At 46.9% G+C, this 19,016-nt stretch overlaps 1 protein-coding gene across 1 annotated transcript in view; it reads left to right on the top strand.

Annotated features, from left to right (window-relative positions):
• The first annotated feature begins 15,190 nt into the window (after positions 1–15,190).
• The window catches only part of SLC9A8 (solute carrier family 9 member A8), a 69,758-nt gene continuing 65,932 nt past the window's right edge, over positions 15,191–19,016 (top strand). The window contains 3 exon segments of the mRNA XM_043553695.1: positions 15,191–15,231; positions 17,115–17,209; positions 17,212–17,292. Of these exon segments, the coding sequence (XP_043409630.1) occupies positions 15,206–15,231; positions 17,115–17,209; positions 17,212–17,292 (202 nt within the window). The 5' untranslated portion in view covers positions 15,191–15,205.

The raw sequence follows: 19,016 nt of genomic DNA, 5'->3' as shown, positions 1-19,016 counted from the left end.
ACGGGTGACTTCGTGTTCTAGCCAGAATTTCCCAGGCCAAAACGGTCCTCAAACACACAAAGGCGAGAACAAACAAAGAATTCGGTGACCACTTCGGCCCCGGAGGGCAGAGTTGTTTATTAAGCCCTCCGCTCCCTAATGGAATTAATTCCACTTTTTTCCATTCCAAAAAACTTTTCCTGGTTACAAAAGTAGCATTGAACTGTTATTATTTTTAAAATTTCCAGACAGTACAGGAAAGCATGGAGAGTGAAAAGCGGTCACAATTGCAGAGCATTTTGTAAATTATATCACAGATTTTTTTCAATCCGCTGATACATATTTAACGCTAAAGTGAATTTGCGCTATGCTTTGTCCAACAGTAATCACTGAAGTTTACTGAGTATTACAATGCATTTGGTAGTTGCTCCCTGTATATACACTCATGTTATTCTGATAATAAGTCTCTGTGGTGAGCACTCGGATTAACCCCATTTGGGTTAAACGAGCCAATATTGATGAAGTGCTTAGAACGATGCACAGCACGTGATAAGATGAGGAAGCTGAAACACAGAGAGGTTAAGTGGTTTAGCCAAGCTCACACAGCCGTAGGTGGCCAAGCTGGGGTTTAGACACGGGTGTCTATAGCTTCAAGGCCTGTGACCTTAACTGCTACATTACGTTGTCAAGGCAGAGGGCAGGCTTCTTCCGACGTCATTCCTGATGATGATACGAGTCACCGTTTTCAGTATTTCCATTTATTCTTCTATTAATGGATAATTGGGACTTTCTAATTTTTCACTATTAGGAAAGAGAGAGGAATTTCCCTTTTGGTCTTCAAATGAGGTAAGAAAACTGGGTGGGTGTTGCTACAACCAGTATTTCTAATCCAAGAGATGTGTAATCCGTGTTTAATGACTTGTGCTGGGCGCTAGTCTAGATATTGAAGCTCCTGAGAGTTTAATGGGGATAAATAAGGAGGTAAGTTTTTAAAAAGAAACAGAATATTACGCTAAGTGAAAGAAGACAGACACAAAATGTCACATGCGTGATTCCATCTCTATGAAATGCTCAGACAGGCAAATCCATAGCGACAGAAAGGGGATTAGTGCTTGCCACGGGATGGAGGAGAGAGAATCAGTCACAAGGTTTCCTGTGGGGGTGGTGGAAATGTTTGGAAATCAGATAACATTGGTGGTTGCGCAACGTGGTAAATATACTAAATGCCATTGAATTGTATACTTTTAAATGGTGAAGCTTATATTACGTGAATTCTATCTCAATAATAATTTTTAAAAACGTTTTCAAAAAAGAAAGAAACAGCATTCGACATGCGCCACAAGGCCGAGATAAAATGTTGGAAGGGAGATAATAACCGGTTGGGGAAGTGGGCAGGGTGGTTGCTGAAGGCTCTTCTGAGGAAGTGACATGGGTGATGGGACCTGAATTATGACTAGGAGGCAGTGATAAAAATATCCGGAAGAAGGTAGATGAAGGATCAGTATGTGCAAAGGTCCTGGGGTGGGGACAAGTCTGGCGTGTTCAAGGGGCAGATAGGTGAGCGGAGCTGGAGCCCAGTGAATTGGGTGCTGTGAAAAGGTACAAGGGGGGGATCAGAGACTCCTGCAGGGGCGGGAAGTAGACCAAACCAGGCCCTGCAGGCCACTAAGAGGACTTTAGATTTTGTTCTCAGTAAACAAAGGAGCCAAGGAATGGTTTGAGCAGGAGAGTCACTTGATCTGAGAAATGCTTCAAAAGGACTTCTTGGACTGCCGTGTGAAGTAAATAGCAGGTGAGTAAGCGTAGAGGCAGAAAATGTAAGCAAAGACCTTTGACACTGTGCCCGAGACTGGAAATGCTCAGTAACTGCCAGTCAGCTTTCATAAATTAGCAATATGCCAGCTTGTCATATTTATTTAAAAACAAGAAGTCAAGGCCACAGTTATTTGATACTTCTGTCTTTGACACTGCCTCGCCTCGCTACTCTGTGAGTCACCAAGCTCTGTCCGTTCTTCCTCCCTCACCCCTCACCCCTTCACCCTTGTATCCTTCCAACTGCCCCTACTTTGCAACCTAGTGACAGATAGAAACACTAGTTTCCAGGCTGCCCCGGGCATGGCTTTTTTTCTTTCTCCCTTTTAAAAGTATCTTTTCTTCTCTCGTATTTTTTTTCACACTGTATTATCATTTGCAGAACAAAACTATTAAAAAATAACAAATAAGCAAAAGAATAGATCCACAATTCAGAGACTACCATTATTAAAACAACATTTTAATATATGTTATTCCTGTCCTTTCTTATTATTCAGTTTTAGATTTTGATTGTATCAAAATTATATAGTCACATAAATTGAAGAGTCACATTTTCTTTTCTTAAAAATATTTAAGTTTATTTATTTATTTTGAGAGGCTAAGCAGGGTAGGGGCAGAGAAAGAGGGGGAGAGAGAGAATCCCAAGCAGGCTCCGTGCCATCAGCACAAAGCCCAATGCAGGGCTCAAACTCGTGAACTGTGAGATCATGACCAGAGCTGAGATTAAGAGTCAGATGTTTAACCGACTGAGCCACCCAGGCGCCCAATGAGTCACATTTTCTAAAAACAGAAATCTTTGCTCCCCCCTTCCATTTCCCCCTCCCCGAAGACAACCACTTTGACCACTTTTAGGGGACCTTTTGATATTTAATTCCATAGCTCTAAATAACACGTTTCTATTTCCACTTCTAATTTTTTTTTCAGTTTCCGGTATAATCTGCTTTCCCACTATAGGATGTGAGGATCCTTCTCTCTTTCCCTCCCCACACTTGGCCACAGCACATATGCATGCGCTTCCCATCCCCCCCAACCCCCCCCCTCCGCCGCCCTCTCAAGACGGTTATATGGTAACTTCAGTGAGATCAATATATTCACTATTTACATAATTGTGACTATGTAAATGCCATTCACAGCTGAGCTCCACGGTAAACTAAGATGTCCTTTGCATTCCTGCCCAGCTTTTTAATTTTTCCTTGAGTTAATCATTGTCTTGTTCCCTACTCCCGCCCCAAGCCAACCTAATTTTCTCAACATTTGTTATCAGTTCAACTCCATACTCTTTGCCAGGGTCCAAGTGTCCCCTCAACACCTTCAAATGCATCAGAAATTGTATCCATTGACCTTGTGGGAGAAATCTCTCCGGAGCCTTCAGACCTGTTGGAATCTGGACTGGTACCTGTTGGTACCTAGCTGTCATTCTGGATCTCCCTTCATTTTCTGGGAATGCTATTTGTTTCTCTCTTGTACCAGGTTTTGTTTCCTGGGTCATGTGTCCTCCTTGTCTGATCCCCCCCCCCACCACCACCTTTTGGTAGCATAGCCTTCTATAGCTCCCTGAGAAAGGGTGTTGGGAAATTGAAACGTTGTGCCTTTCCACGTCTGAAAATGTGTTTATTCTTTTTGTTCCCTTGATGATTGCTTGGCTGGGTACGGAATTCTAGGATGGAAATCATTTTCCTTCTGAGTTTTGAAGGTACTACTCCATCATCCACTTGCTTCTACGTTTTGGTTGAGAAGTCTAAAGTTACACGGCTCTCAATGCTTTAAATGTGACCCACTTCCCCCCACTCTCTCCTGGAAGTTTGTTCTTGGTATTTTGAAATTTCATGATGGTGTCCTTGCTATGCATTTACTTTTAGCCAACGTACTGGGCACTCAGTAAACTTCTACTCTGAAAACTCATGTCTTTCGGTTCTGGAGAATTTTTGTGAATTGCTTTATCTGTGATTCCTCCCCTTCTCTTTCTCTTCTTTCTTGATAAAATGCCTATTTTTTCAGATGTAGGATTATTTTAGACTGGTCCCCTAAACATCTTATCCTTTCTCTCCTATTTTCTGTCTTTGTCTTTTTGTCCTACTTCCTGGGACAAACCCTCAAATTTATCTTCCAGCCCTTTCATTACATTTTTAAAATTTCTACTGTCATGCTTTTCATTCCCAAGGGCCCCTCTTTGTTCTCAAGACATTTCTTCTTTATGGCGTCTTGTTCTTGCTTCAGGGTAGCTCTCTGAAAAGTTGTTTTTGCTTTTTTGATTTTTTTTCTCTTGCACTGTTTCTGTTTCCTCTGGTTATTTTTCCCTATTTGTTTTAGTCTCAATTTTTTATGTAAGAAGGCATGCTCTGATGTCTGATATGTCTTCATTTTCTGCTCATGTTTAAGTGTAGGGAACCTAGAAGCTGATTATTGTGTATGTTGGAAAGGGGGCTATTGCCTTGGAGCTTTTGCGGGGGCCCCCCGATGTTAAAACACCTTTAGGTGATTCCTCCGAGTCTAGTCAGATTTTCTGGAGAAGACTCTCCCAGTCTCCTACCTGGAACAGAATGAATGGCCTGGCTGGCCCGGTTCTTCTGTCGTGTGGGTGGGGCCACCGTATCCAATTTGCCGGGCCCCCTGGATGTGAGCAATGGGGCCGGCCCTGCAGATGTAGAGAAAGACGAGGGGAGCATAGCCCAGCATGCAGACCAGAAAACGGCCCGCAAGAAGGTACCCACATCAAATCCCCGGACCCTGTGAACGTTACCTATCTCTGCAGCTAAATTAAGGATCTTGAGACGAGGAGATAATCCTGGATTATCCAGGTGGGCCCTAAGCACCACCACAGGCATCCTCATAAGAGAGAGGCAGAGGGGGCTCAGAAACGTGGAGGAGAAGACAATGCGAAGATGCAGCAGAAAGAGGGATGTCCACAAGCCGAGGAGTGCCAACAGCCACCAAAAACCGGAAGCCACGAGGAATGGACTCTCTCCTAGAGCCTCTGGAAGGAGCACAGCCATGCTGACACTTTGGTGTCTGACTTCTGGCTTCCAGGACTGTGACAGAATACGTTATCGTGTGACACCCTACAGTTGGTGGTGATTTGTTACGGCAGCCGCACGAAGTTGCTGAGGTTACTATGTGGTTACTAGTGTCCGCTGCTTTCGTTGTAGTGCTGCTGCCCTAAAGCATGCTGGGGTCCACAAGTCCAGACACACTCTGTTTTACTGTCTGCAAAGAATAGACCTTCAGTCTTCTGCCAGCAAGGGTGCCCACATACCTAGAATGCCGGGTTGGTGGGGAGGGGGGGGGTGGAGAGCATGCAAAAATCTGCTTCTTTTTAGCCAATTTCCTTTATTTCACACCCTCTTCTCCTCTGCCCACCTCCCACTCCCCTTTCAATTTTACTTTCAAAGGTACCTGGTGCCACCACTTCTTGAGTGTTTTGGAGGAATTTTCCGGGTGGTGGTGCTGGTGGCAAATCAGGCTGACCATGGCTTTCCCCTCTGCTGCCTGAGAATTGGATTTTCTCAGTTCCGTGGAGCCCTTTAAACCATCCGCTTTCTCTTCCCCCAAATATTCTTTCTGTCATCTCCTCTCTCTGTTCTCCAGGCTTTAAGAGCTTATGCTTTTTAAAAAATGAATCCTGTCATTGCCAACCTAGTGGGGCCTAGAGGAGGAACAGAGTAGAAGCATGTTGAGTTGGCCCTCTTCTCCCAAGTCGCAGAGGGCTCATCTTTCCTCCTTCCCTAGAGGCCCAGGTCTGACTCAGCTCTCCATTCCCCATGCCAGGAATGGAGCCTGCACACACACGGTAAACAAGGGGATGTTTTTTAATGGATCTTCTTCAGCAGCAGTTACCTAGTGTGACCGCCACAAGCAATTGTGGAGGGGAGTGTCCTAGTTTCGTTTGCCCAGATATGGGAGTGGAGAATTCAGACACCCAAGAAAGAGAAGTCAATATAGGTGTGTTATCTGTCAATTACATCCTAATTAAAATGACATATATGTTATATAATATATATTTTATATAATATAGGTGAGATTGTAGATGAGATATATTATAATATATATTATTATTTTATATAATATAAAGAAAATATATTTCATATAATTATATATTTTTATATTATATTTACACAATATAATATATTATTTTATATAATACAAACAAAATAAAATTTTATAAAATAAAATATAGTTATACATTTTTATATAATATATCTCATCTATAATATCTATATTATATAAAATATATATCACATAGTTTATATATTGTTTTATATAATGTATTTAAATTTTTTTTAATGTTTTTTTTTGAGAGAGAGAGAGAGAGAGAGAGACAGAGTGTGAGTTGGGGGGGGGGGGGGGTAGAGAGAGAGGGAGACACAGAATTGAAGCAGGTTCCAGGCTCCGAACTGTCAGCACACAGCCTGACGTGGGGTTCGAACTCATGGACTGTGAGATCATGACCTGAGCTGAAGTTGGATGCTTAACCTACTGAGCCACCCAGGTGCCCCTATAGAATGTAGTATATAGTATACGTATAAAATCTGTGGGGAGAGCATAAAAATTCTTAAATTGCTAGATTTCAGAGTCCTGGAATCTACATGGTATTAACTTGTTCAGTTTCATTTGTAAACTGTATTTTCAATTAAATTAATTGAATTGTAATTAAATATAATTAGGAAGAAAGTTATTTGGGACATTTTCTATTATGCAGAATGCTAATGCTTATGTTTGTCAAAGGTATTATTTCATTTCCTATGCTTTCAATGGTCTAAAAACCAAACATGAATATAGAATTTAATATAAGTAATAAGAGTTGCTATATGGGCATCAATATTTAAACTCTAATAACAAAAAATGTAACTTTTCTATTTCTCCCTGTGCCTTACAAAAAATTATTCATGAATTAGACAAGGAAGTAAATGTCTGTGAAGTCATAAAAACAGAGTAATGTTAGTTTATATCACCTGGTAAAATATAATGAAATTTGGGGCGCCCGGGTGGCTCAGTCGATTAAGCATCCAACTTCAGCTCAAGTCATGATCTCATAGTTTGTGAGTTTGAGCCCCTCATCGGGCTCTCTGCTGTCAGCGCAAAGCCCCCTTTGGATCCTCTGTCTCCTTCCCTCTCTGCCCCTCCCTCGCTCGTGCTCTCTCTCTCAAAAATAAATAAATATTAAAAAAATATAGAACAAAAGAAAGAGAGAGAGAGAAAGAAAAGGAAAGAAAGAAAGAAGAAAGAAAGAAAGGGGAAACTATGGGGGCGCCTGGCTGGCTCAGTCGGTAGAGCATGTGACTCATGATCCTGGGGTCATAAGTTCAAGCCCCACGGAGAGGGCAGAGAGCTTACATTAAAAAAAAAAAAAGGGGGCGCCTGGGTGGCTCAGTCGGTTAAGTGGCCGACTTCGGCTCAGGTCATGATCTCGCGGTCCGTGAGTTCGAGCCCCACGTCAGGCTCTGGGCTGACGGCTCAGAGCCTGGAGCCTGTTTCCCATTCTGTGTCTCCCTCTCTCTCTGACCCTCCCCCGTTCACGCTCTGTCTCTCTCTGTCTCAAAAATAAAGAAACGTTAAAAAAAAATTTAAAAAAAAAGAAAAAGAAAGAAAGAAAAGAAGAAGAAACTATAATGAGAGTGTCATGGGTCAAAACTCATGATATCCTCAAAGCAGATTTTCAAAACAAAGTAATAATCCTGGATGTTTATATCAGCCAAAAAGAAAGAAAGAAATATATATGTAGGCGTATTGTCAAACAGGTCACCCCTGTGGGAAGCTTGCACTTAACCCCACTGGGGAGCTCTGCTTAGAACACACATTTCAGGGGTGCCTGGGCTGGCTCGGTCAGAAGAGTGTGCAACTCTTGATCTTGGGGTCATGAGTTCGAGCCCCACAGTGGGTGTAGAGATTACTTAAATATATGAATAAACTTTATTTTTTTTAAGTTTATTTCTTTATTTTGAGAGAGAGAGAGAGAGAGAGAGAATCCCAAGCAGGCTCCATGCTGTCAGCACAGAGCCTGAGGAGGCTTGATCTCATGAACAGTGAGATTGTGTCCTGAGGTAAAATCAAGAGTCAAGATTCATTTTTTTTAATTTTTTAATGTTTATTAATTTTTGAGAGAGACAGAGACAGAGTGCCCGTGGGGGAGGGGAAAGAGAGAGAGGGAGACACAGAATCCGAAGCAGGCTCCAGGCTCTGAGCTGTCAGCACAGAGCCCGACGCGGGGCTCGAACCCACGGACCATGAGATCATGACCTGAGCCAAAGTCGGACACTTAACTGAGCCATCCAGGTGCCCCAAGAGTAAGATTCTTAGCTGATTTAACTGACACCCAGGTGTCCCAATAAATACACTTAAGAAAATAAATACATAAATAAACTTAGAAAACAAAAAAACAAAAAACCCCGCACATTTCAGATTTGTCTCACCCAGTGGGTGACAGGGGGGGACATTTATCCTCCACTTGTGCCAATCATTGGTTGAGGGCTGTTCTGGGAGCATTCACTCCCCGCCACAGCTGGCTTGTGCTGTGCTGAGAGGAAGCCTCTAAGAGGTTATGAACAGGCATCAGCAGAGTCTGCTAGGGGAGAGAGCCAGAAAGAAATTCAGAGTCCCAGGCCCCATACCTGGGACCCAGTAGGTCAGTAATAGGTCTGGACTCTATTTTTTCACAAACCCTCTCAGAAGTTGCACCTGATACCACTGCATTCTACAAGCCCAACCGTTTCATTGCTGCCTAGTAATTCTAGGACCTGTGACCTGCTCTGTGGCCAGGGCCAGATTAAAATATTCAAGTTCACAGGCATTAAAGAATTATACCAACTCATATGTAAATCTATGTGAGACAATACTAAATAATAAACGTGAAGGGAAGGTCAACACAGATTGTGTTTTCCCCATGGGGTTGGTAAGCAGAATAAAGTCCCCCCACCAAAGATGCTCACGCACTAACCCCTGGATTCTGCAGTATGTTATATTACATGACAAGGGGGAATTAGGGTTGCTAATCAGTTGACCTTGAGATGGGGAGATCATTCTGGATTATCCAGAGGGGCTCAATGGAAAGAAGGAAGGAGAGTCAGAGCCAGAGAAGATGACCAAAGCAGTGGTTGGACTGAAAAACTGAGACTAAAACAAATAGGGAAAAATAACTAGGGGAAACAGAAACTGTGCAAGAGAAAAAAAAAAAAAATCAAGACGGTGGAAGGGGCCACAAGCTATGGGCCAGCAGCCTCTAGAAGCTGGAAAAGGCAAAAAAGCAGATTCTCCCCTACAGCCTCCAGAAGGAACGCAGCCCTAGCAACCCCCTGAACTTAGCCCTACGACACTTCTAACCTACAGAACACAAAGACGATAAATTTGTGTTGCAGGGTAAGAGTTCAAGAAATGATAGAAGAGGTAAGGAATGGAAGAAAGACAGAAGAGAGAGACAATCTCCTGCCAGGGAACTTATATCCTAAGAGAGGAAACAAGATGATCAACTCAGGAAGAAAAAAAGAAGGAAGGAAGAAGGACAAAAAAATATATATATCTGATAGTGATAAGTGCCTCAGAAACACTGACGTTTAGGACTTTATATCAGGGGTCAGCAACCCTGGGAGGGGCAAATCCAGCCTGCCACCTGCTTTCATATGGCTCATGAGCTAAGAATAGTTTCCGCATTTTCAAATGGTCGAAAACAAGTATTATGAAAATGACAAGAAATTTAAATTTCGATATCCATAAAGTTTTGTTGGAACAAAGCTGCACATATTTAAATCATCTGTGGTTTCTTTCCCACTGCAACAGCAGAGTTGACTCATAGCAGCAGGGATTTGAATGCCCACAAAACCTAAAATATTTACAGTGTGGCTCTTGACAGAAAAGGTTTGCTGGCCGCTGCTTTAGACGGAGTGGTCAGGGAAGTCCTCCCTGAGGAGGTGATCTTTAAGCTGAGACCAGAATGGCAAGAAAGAGGAAGCTTGGGGGGGTAGGGAGGACAGAAAGAACAGAGAACTAAGGCAAGAGCTTTCTCTCTAATTCTATAAGAGCCTTCCCAAGAGGGGCTCTGGCAAAAACCATGATGGGACCCTGAGGTTCTGAGGGTGCAGTGGTGTCCCAGGGTCACACAGCCGTGGGTCCTCAGTTGGGATAGGGAGCCAGGACTGCATGCCGTGTTCCAGCCTCTTTTAAGCCTGGCACAGCACAGGAGTCTAGGAACTGCATGTTGAATGGCTTTATTTGCCTTCCTGGGGGTAATGACCGGGAAATTTAGATGAGTTCCCAGGAATAGGTGAGAAGGGCCTGGGATTTGACCTCAGGCCTAAGAGCAGGTGTTTTATGGCCTCCTGCTTGGTGGCAGGCCCAGGATGGTCACAAAATCCCAAAGTGGCCCTGATAACAAGATGTGGCAAGGACAGTGGGTGGAATAGCAGGTAGAATGGGGCAGCCCTCAGAGAATTCAGGAATTCTCTTTCATCCTGAGTAGCCCACAGCTAGCAGCTCAATACAAAAAGATCTCCCTGCCCCCAGTCACAGGGCCCCGGCTCCAGCCAGGTGGGGTTTTCTGAGGCTGGAAGAGGAATAACAGCCTCAAGCTCTCAGGCCCTAAGTGTGGCTCAGAGAGAACCCCACTCTCCATCTTTTATGGGCCAGTTCCTCTCTGCCAGGCTCTGTGCTAAAGGAGAGAAATAGACTGTTAGCCCCATCTTAGAACCAGAAAAATTAAGGCAGTAGAGGGCAACAAGGAAGAGCAGTGTGGCAATAACAAGTCTGTGGTGGCAAAAACACAGACTCTGCGCCTGAATCCCAGCCTCAACAGTTCCAGCTGTGTGACTTTAGGTAAGTGGCTTAACTTCTCTGTGCTTCAGTTTATAGAAATGCCTTGAAGAAGAAGAAGAAGAAGAAGAAGAAGAAGAAGAAGAGGAGGAGGAGGGAGGGGGAGGAGGAGGGGGGGAGGAGGAGGAGGGGGAGGAGGAGGAGGAGGAGGAGAAGAAGAAGAAGAAGAAGAAGAAGGAGGAGGAGGGGAGGAGGAGGAGGAAGGGGAGGAGGGGGAGGGGGAGGGGGAGGAGGAGAAGAAGAAGAAGGAGGAGGAGGAGGAGAGGAGGAGGAGGGGGAGGGGGGAGGGGAGGGGGAGGAGGGGGAGGAGGAGGAGGAGAAGAAGAAGAAGAAGAAGAAGGAGGAGAGGAGGAGGAGGGGGAGGAGGGGGAGGAGGAGGGGGAAGGGAGAGGGGGAGGGGGAGGAGGAGGAGGGGGAGGAGGAGGAGGAGAAGAAGAAGAAGAAGAAGAAGAAGGAGGAGGGGGAGGAGGAGGAGGAGAAGAAGAAGAAGAAGAAGAAGAAGGAGGAGGAGAGGAGGAGGAGGAGGGGGAGGGGGAGGAGGAGGGGGAGGGGGAGGAGGAGGAGGGGAGGAGGAGGAGGAGAAGAAGAAGAAGAAGAAGAAGAAGAAGGAGGAGAGGAGGAGGAGGGGGAGGAGGGGGAGGAGGAGGAGGGGGAGGAGGAGGAGGAGAAGAAGAAGAAGAAGAAGAAGAAGGAGGAGGGGGAGGAGGAGGAGGAGGGGGAGGGGGAGGAGGAGGGGGAGGGGGAGGAGGAGGAGGGGAGGAGGAGGAGGGGGAGGGGGAGGAGGAGGGGGAGGGGGAGGAGGAGGAGGGGAGGAGGAGGAGGAGAAGAAGAAGAAGAAGAAGAAGAAGGAGGAGAGGAGGAAGAGGGGGAGGGGGAGGAGGAGGGGGAGGGGGAGGGGGAAGGGAGAGGGGGAGGGGGAGGAGGAGGAGGGGGAGGAGGGGGAGGAGGAGGAGGAGAAGAAGAAGAAGAAGAAGAAGGAGGAGAGGAGGAGGAGGGGGAGGAGGGGGAGGAGGAGGGGGAAGGGAGAGGGGGAGGGGGAGGAGGAGGAGGGGGAGGAGGAGGAGGAGAAGAAGAAGAAGAAGAAGAAGAAGGAGGAGGGGGAGGAGGAGGAGGAGGGGGAGGGGGAGGAGGAGGGGGAGGGGGAGGAGGAGGAGGGGAGGAGGAGGAGAAGAAGAAGAAGAAGAAGAAGAAGGAGGAGAGGAGGAAGAGGGGGAGGGGGAGGAGGAGGGGGAGGGGGAGGAGGAGGAGGGGAGGAGGAGGAGGAGAAGAAGAAGAAGAAGAAGAAGAAGGAGGAGAGGAGGAAGAGGGGGAGGGGAGGAGGAGGGGGAGGGGGAGGGGGAGGGGGAAGGGAGAGGGGGAGGGGGAGGAGGAGGAGGGGGAGGAGGAGGAGGAGGAGGAGAAGAAGGAGGAGGAGGAGGAGGAGAGGAGGAGGAGGGGGAGGGGGAGGAGGAGGAGGGGGAGGAGGAGGAGGAGGAGGAGAAGAAGAAGAAGAAGAAGAAGAAGAAGGAGGAGGAGGAGGAGAGGAGGAGGAGGGGGAGGGGGAGGAGGAGGAGGGGGAGGAGGAGGAGGAGGAGGAGAAGAAGAAGAAGAAGAAGAAGGAGGAGGAGGAGGAGAGGAGGAGGAAGGGGAGGGGGAGGAGGAGGGGGAGGGGGAAGGGAGAGGGGGAGGGGAGGAGGAGGAGGGGGAAGAGGAGGAGGAGGAGGAGGAGGAGAAGAAGAAGAAGAAGAAGAAGAAGAAGAAGAAGAAGAAGAAGAAAAGAATTAAGGAAACAATAGCTGAGCACCACGCCTACAGGAAGAACTCAATAAACGTTGGCTGGTCCTAAGCATATTCTCTCAGCTTTGTCAACAGCCCTAAGAGGTTTTGGAGTGGCAGGGGACTTTGGGTGTAAGCCAGACAGCTCTCTTCTCTACCTAGTTCGTCAGGACCAAAACCTTGAAGTCATCCTTGACTCCTCGCTTTCTTTTACACGCCACAGTCCCTCAGCAAACCCTGCCTTCAATATGTACCCAGAATCCAATCCTTCCTGTCATCTCTAGCACATCACCTTAATCCAAACCACCATCAACTCTCACCCTGGTTAGTGCAAAAGCCTCCTAAGCTGGCCAGAGGCCTGTCATCCACCCAACTCCCCACAGACAGGCAAAGTTGTCCTGATAAAAGTCAGGTCAGAGCACTCCTCTTCTCGAAACCCTTCTGTTTCCTAACACATCTAGAGTTAACTTCTTCACTCCTTTATTTATTTGATGATCCTTTATTATTGAGCACCTACTGTATGCTAGGTGCTGTTCTGGAGATGAAACAAACAGAGCAGACAAAAACCTCCGCACTCAGGAAGTTTACATCCTTGTGGAGGAAAATGCTTTGAGGAAAAATAACTCGGGGAAGGAGAGGGGGCTTGGGTTTTAAACAGGGTGGTCAGCGAAGTCAGGATAAGGAAGGTAAGCATTAAACAAAAAGCCTAAAACTGGGAAAAGGTGAGATCCAAGGGACAACCCACAAGTGGAGCATTCTAGACAAAGGGCTGAGCAAGTACACCAGTAAGTACCTGGTGTGTTCCCAGTTCACACAGAAGCCATTGTGACCACAGTGGAAAATGTGCAGGAGGGAGTGAGTCCATCCACCTCTGAGGGGTAAATGGGGCAGGGTTGAGTCTTGCGAGTTTTCTAAGTCTTTTTTCCTTTGACTCAGATTGGAAGCCAGTGGAGGTTCCAATTTAAGCAGGGCAATGACTAGAGGTGTTTTGTTTTGTTTTAATTTATTTTAAAAAATTGTTTTATGTTTATTTATTTTTGAGAGAGTGAGAGTGTGAGTGAGAGGAAGAGAGAGAGGGAGACACAGAAGCCAAAGCAGGCGTTGAGCTGTCAGCACAGAGCCCGACGTGGGGCTTGAACCCGCAAACCGTGAGATCGTGACCTGAGCAGAAGTTGGATGCTCAACCAACTGAGCCACCTAGGCACCCCTTGTCTTTAAATTCAAGTTAGTGGGGCACCTGGGTGGCTCAGTCGGTTGAGAGTCCGACTTCAGCTCAGGTCCCGATCTCGCGGTCCGTGAGTTCGAGCCCCGCGTCAGGCTCTGGGCTGATGGCTCAGAGCCTGGAGCCTGTTTCCGATTCTGTGTCTCCCTCTCTCTCTGCCCCTCCCCATTCATGCTCTGTCTCTCTCTGTCTCAAAAACAAATAAATGTTAAAAAAAAATTTTTTTTAATAAAAATTAAAAAAATAAATTCAAGTTAGTTAGCATACAGTGTAGTATTGGTTTCAGGAGTAGACTCAGTGATTCATCACTCACATATAACACCCAGTGCTCCTCCCAGCAAGTGCCCTCGTTAATGTCCACCACCCATTTAGCCCATCCCTCCATCCACCGCCCCTTCAGCAACCCCCAGTTTGTTCTCTGTATTTAAGAGTCTCTTACAGTGTGCCTCCCTCTCTGTTTTTATCTTTCTTCCTTCCCTTCCCCTGTGTTCATCTGTTTTGTTTCTTAAATTCCACATACGAGTGAAACCACGTATTTGTCTTTCCCTGACTTATTTTGCTGAGCACAATACACCCTAGTTCCATCCGCATTGTTGCAAATGGCAAGATTTCTTTCTTCATGATCACCAAGTAACATTCCACTGTAAATGACTGAAGTTTTAAAGGATCACTGGGGGGGGGGGGGGGGGGGGGGGATCTGGCTGGCTGAGTCCCAGGAGCAGGCAACTCTTGATCTTGGGGTTGGGTGTAGAGATTGTTTAAATAAATAAATAACTCAAAAATGTTTTCCAAGGATCGCTGGAGCCCGTGGTGCAGAAGGCCGTGAGGAACAACAGCAGAGCCAGAGACAAGTTTACGGTTCAGGCAGCTACTACAGCTGCTATGAGATATGACGTCTTGGACCTGGAAGGAGGTGGCAACAGCAGAGGTGGTGTCCTATCCAAAGACCTTACACAAGGGTACCAGCCCTCCTGACGCAGTCCCTCTTACCCCTACAACCCTGCCTCGTTCCTTCCTGATATGCTCAACCCTACAGACCACCGCTAGGCACAGGCAGTCGACTCCACGAACAAATTAACGAAAGACCCAGGACCAGATCGTCATCACCTATTTGAATGACAGGCATATAGCCAGAACTCAGTAATTGTTTACAGAGAGAATACTGCACGATTCTGCGAGGCCCAAGTGGCTAGTCCGCTCTCTACAGCGAGGAAAACTGGGGCTCAGATCGGGGAAGTGTACCCCTGGGGTCCCTCTGCGCAGCCTCGGTTAGACGTTTCCTTCTCAACTTTCGCAACGCAGTCCTCCACACTGGATGGAGAGTGCTTGCTCTCAGGGTGAGTCACAACGACCTCACAGGAGCTTCCCTCAAAACGTCCCCGCCCTGGGATGAAGAAAGGCCAAAACTTCACGGGGCCAGAAGGTCACCAGACGCAGGGCAGTCAGGCGTCCTAAAAGTGCCCTGGCAGGGTCCTCCCACCTTCAGGCCACAGAGACGAAGGGACAGAAGGGCCGCCCTCGCGCGGCCGAGGCCCCGCCCCCCGCTCCTCCGCCAGCCCGCGCCTCCAGCGGAAGCCGGAAGCAAAAGCAGTCCCTGCTAGCCCCCGGCTCCGAACTCGGTGGTCTTGGAGGCTCCGCAGGATGGGGGAGAAGATGGCGGAAGAGGAGTGAGTGGGCATTTCCCGGGCGGCGGAGGCGGCAGGGCTGGGCCCCGGCGGGTGTGACAGCGAGCGCCTCAGGCCGCCCTCCGGCCCTGAAAGGCGGAGCTCCTTGTGCCGGTTGGCCAGGACGAACCATGCCGGCGCCAGCGAGGAGGGCGGGAGGGATGGGCCTGGGCCCAGCCCGGCCCTTAAGCCTCCTGGAGGTCAGATCCTCGTGCAGGGAATCGACAGCCCAGGGCAGGCCTCGAAAGCCGTCTGGCCGAAACCGCAACCCAGATTTCATTTTCCCATTTTTCGGTCTTCTGAATATTGGGGAGAGCTCCGCCGCCTCCTCCAGCAAGTCCCCTACCCCCCCTACTTAGCCAGTCGCCTCTTCCATTGTAACGGTCATTTTTCTCTTCTGTCTCCTCCACCGAGATTCATTCATTCATTAACTGTTGGCCATTTACTCTATTCCAGGCCCTGGGCACATAGTAGTGAAGGAGGCCGACCAGGAGCCGCCCTCAGGTAGTTTACATTTTAGTGGGAATAGACCATCAATAGGCAAGATGATTTCAGCGCTCTAAAAGGAAATGGAAGTGTTAGGGCGGGCGTCCCTGCAGGAAGACGTGACATGCCAGCTGAAACTTTAAGGACAAGAAGGAGGGATAGGAGAGGGAACAAGCAAGTGCAGATGGCTGGAAGCAAGAAAGGGCTTAGTGTCTTTTAGGGACAGAAAGAAAGGCGGGATGGCTGGAATAGAAAGAGCGAGGGGCTAGCTGAGATGAGATAGAGATGTGTGAGGCGTCCAGTGTCCTCCAGGTACTTCTGGGGGAAGGACCACTCTTTAGTCTGTCTCTGCACGTGCCGGGCACAATCTATTGCATGTTACAGATGCCCTACCTATGTGGAAGGGTAGGTGAAAATTAAGAAGGAACCCCCATGGTTGAAATCTGACTCCCTCACCTGACATCTTTTCAGATACGTGTCTTCAGCTGGGTGGTCATTTCATCTTGGCAGCTTATTTACCCAGTGTGTGCTCTATTGCAGACACTGAACTGGGCCTCAGCAGCGCAAGGCAAAAGAGGTAGTGTGGCCCCAGTGATTTCAAGTTTGGTCTCAAAGCTTGATTCTGCCGCCGGCTGGCTGAGATATTGGCCACGTTATGCAGCCTCTCTGAGTTTCAGTTATTCATGAGTGAAAAAGGGAAAGTAATAGTCCCCATCTCAGGCATGGTATGCCTATGAAATGAGAGGTTGTGATGTTACCTAGTCTCTGGCATGAAGCATTACTCAATAAACACTAGCTGTTATAATCACAGTTACAATGATTATTATATGAATATTGCCCTATTTAACAATCCCACCCCAGAGCAAGGAGAGCACTGAGAAACGGGGCAGATGCCGTATTACAGGGGACGTTACATTTGAGCCTTTGGAAATCTGGGAAGGATTTTGTCAAGTGGGGTGAGGTGTTCCAACCAGATCAACAGTTGGGTAAATTCAGGTGGCTTCGTCAACTTGCAGCTATAATTCAAGGAAAAGAATGTAAACTGGAGAAATAAAGGCGCCATGTAAATAATGTTGGATCTTGGAATGTGATGACAGTCCAGTGTGCCTCTGTTTGAATCCCTTATTAAATGCCAAAGAGCAGGCAGCATTTTATTTCTACGCTGGCCCTAATTCCCCCCTTGTTTCTGTCCCATAAGCGGCTGGGTTCAGAGCACCTGAAGCCACTGGTACTCTCCTGCTGTGGCAGGCAGGAACTTTCAGAATCAGTTTGGTTCTAAGACTTGTGAATCCATCATCCTCTTTGCCAGATTCCCCTTCTGCGTGTGCGTGCGTGCGCATGTGTTGGTACTCAGGGCCCATTTCCCTTTATCTAATACTGCTGCTTTTTATGTCCAACAGGTTCCCTAATACAACTCATGAAGGTTTCAATGTCACTCTCCACACTACCTTGGTTGTCACTACGAAACTGGTGCTCCCGACCCCTGCCAAGCCCATTCTCCCGTGCAAACGGGGGAGCAGGCTCAGCAGGAGGAACAGTCAAGCGGCATGACCATTTTCTTCAGCCTCCTCGTCCTAGGTGAATGTGGAGACACCCTCGTCTGCCATCTTGAGTGTCTGTGTGTGTTGTCCATAAGGTCCACCCTATCTAAGCCACCATTTACTTGACGTCAAGTCTTCCTTCCATTTGGTTTTTGTGCTTCAGACACTGAGGGACGATGATCAGTTCATAACATAACAGGGTACTCCTTTTTCTTCGTAAAATCGCCGAGCTTAGCAATTCTGAAGAGCTCTTTCTATAATGTCTTAGATATCATTTGGAAGAAAGGAAGGATTTTTGACCTAGAAAGAACCTTGAGCATCTTCTAGTGTAGTGGATTTCAGGCTGTGCTCATGAGTGTGTATGCTTGTGTAGATGGTGGTGATAATGGAGGCGGGGTAAGTCCAATGGGAGGACATCTGCCTTTTTGACCAGAGACAGCATTTTGTCACTTTGCTCTCAGGTTTCCGTGTAAATTTTATTTAATTAAAGGTTTTGCCGCTGAGTAAAAGATCAGACACACTTTTTTCCTTCCCCTTTAACTTTCCCATTAACTGTGGTTGTGACTTTCACCATATCTGTGTACCACTGTGCTGTTATCTACTTACGTAATATTTTTCTTTGAACAGATTCACTCCTTTTGTTCAACCTCCTCCTGTAACGGGTGAGAAAATCTAGGTCCAGAGAGATGAAGTGATTGACTCGCCTGGTTTTGGGGAGACTAGAGATTAAAATTTGAGGGGCGCCTGGGTGGCGCAGTCGGTTAAGCGTCCGACTTCAGCCAGGTCACGATCTCGCGGTCCGTGAGTTCGAGCCCCGCGTCGGGCTCTGGGCTGATGGCTCGGAGCCTGGAGCCTGTTTCCGATTCTGTGTCTCCCTCTCTCTCTGCCCCTCCCCCGTTCATGCTCTGTCCCAAAAATAAAAAAAATAAAAAAATGAAAAAAAATAAAAATTTGGGTTGCCAGACATCAGTCAAGAAGTTTAGGTAATAGGTGATAGTTTAGATGCCTCCCGGAGACCATAGAGAACTGTCTTAGACAAAAGCAAAAAACAAAAAAACAAACAGATGAAACTACATAACCACTTTGGACTAGCTGACTAAGGAAGAAATAGCTTTGAATTTGACCCAAATCCACACTCTATTTTGAGAGTGAAGTTGGCATATTTATATTTTCTGGTTAATGGTCAAATAGTTTTAATATAATAATTTTGTTTGAAATCCCAGGACTCGAGGTGCCTGGCTGGCTCAGTCAGAAGAGCATTCAACTCTTGATCTCAGGGTCATGAGTTCGAGCCCCACGTTGGGTGTAGAAATTACTTAAAAAGAAAATCTTTAAAAAAATAAATAAACTCAGGTTTTCAGCCTGAGGTTTCAGCCTTATCTCTCATAGATTCCAAAAAAACTTAAAAAAATAAATTTTTTTATGTTTATTTACTTTTGAGAGAAAGAGAGAGACAGAGTCCGACCAGGGGAGGGGCAGAGACAGAGGGAGACACACAATCCGAAGCGGGCTCCAGGCTCTGAGCTGTCAGCACAGAGTCCGGCTCAGGGCTTGAACCCACGGACACGAGATCAAAGTCGACCGACTGAGCCACCCAGGTGTCCTAAAAAACCTTTTAAATAGAATACAGAAAAAGTACACAAACCACAGGCATTCATTGTCCCGTATGGACCTGATATGCCCAGATAATTTTTTACCTTGTGAATGTAGTTGAATTTTGTTTCTGTTTCTAGGGGATGACTTCAACAATCAAGGACTCTT

This window comes from Prionailurus bengalensis, chromosome A3, assembly GCF_016509475.1.
Source record: "Prionailurus bengalensis isolate Pbe53 chromosome A3, Fcat_Pben_1.1_paternal_pri, whole genome shotgun sequence".
In the NCBI taxonomy this organism is placed as follows: Eukaryota; Metazoa; Chordata; class Mammalia; order Carnivora; family Felidae; genus Prionailurus; species Prionailurus bengalensis.
This window is presented reverse-complemented; position numbering and strand designations above follow the sequence as displayed.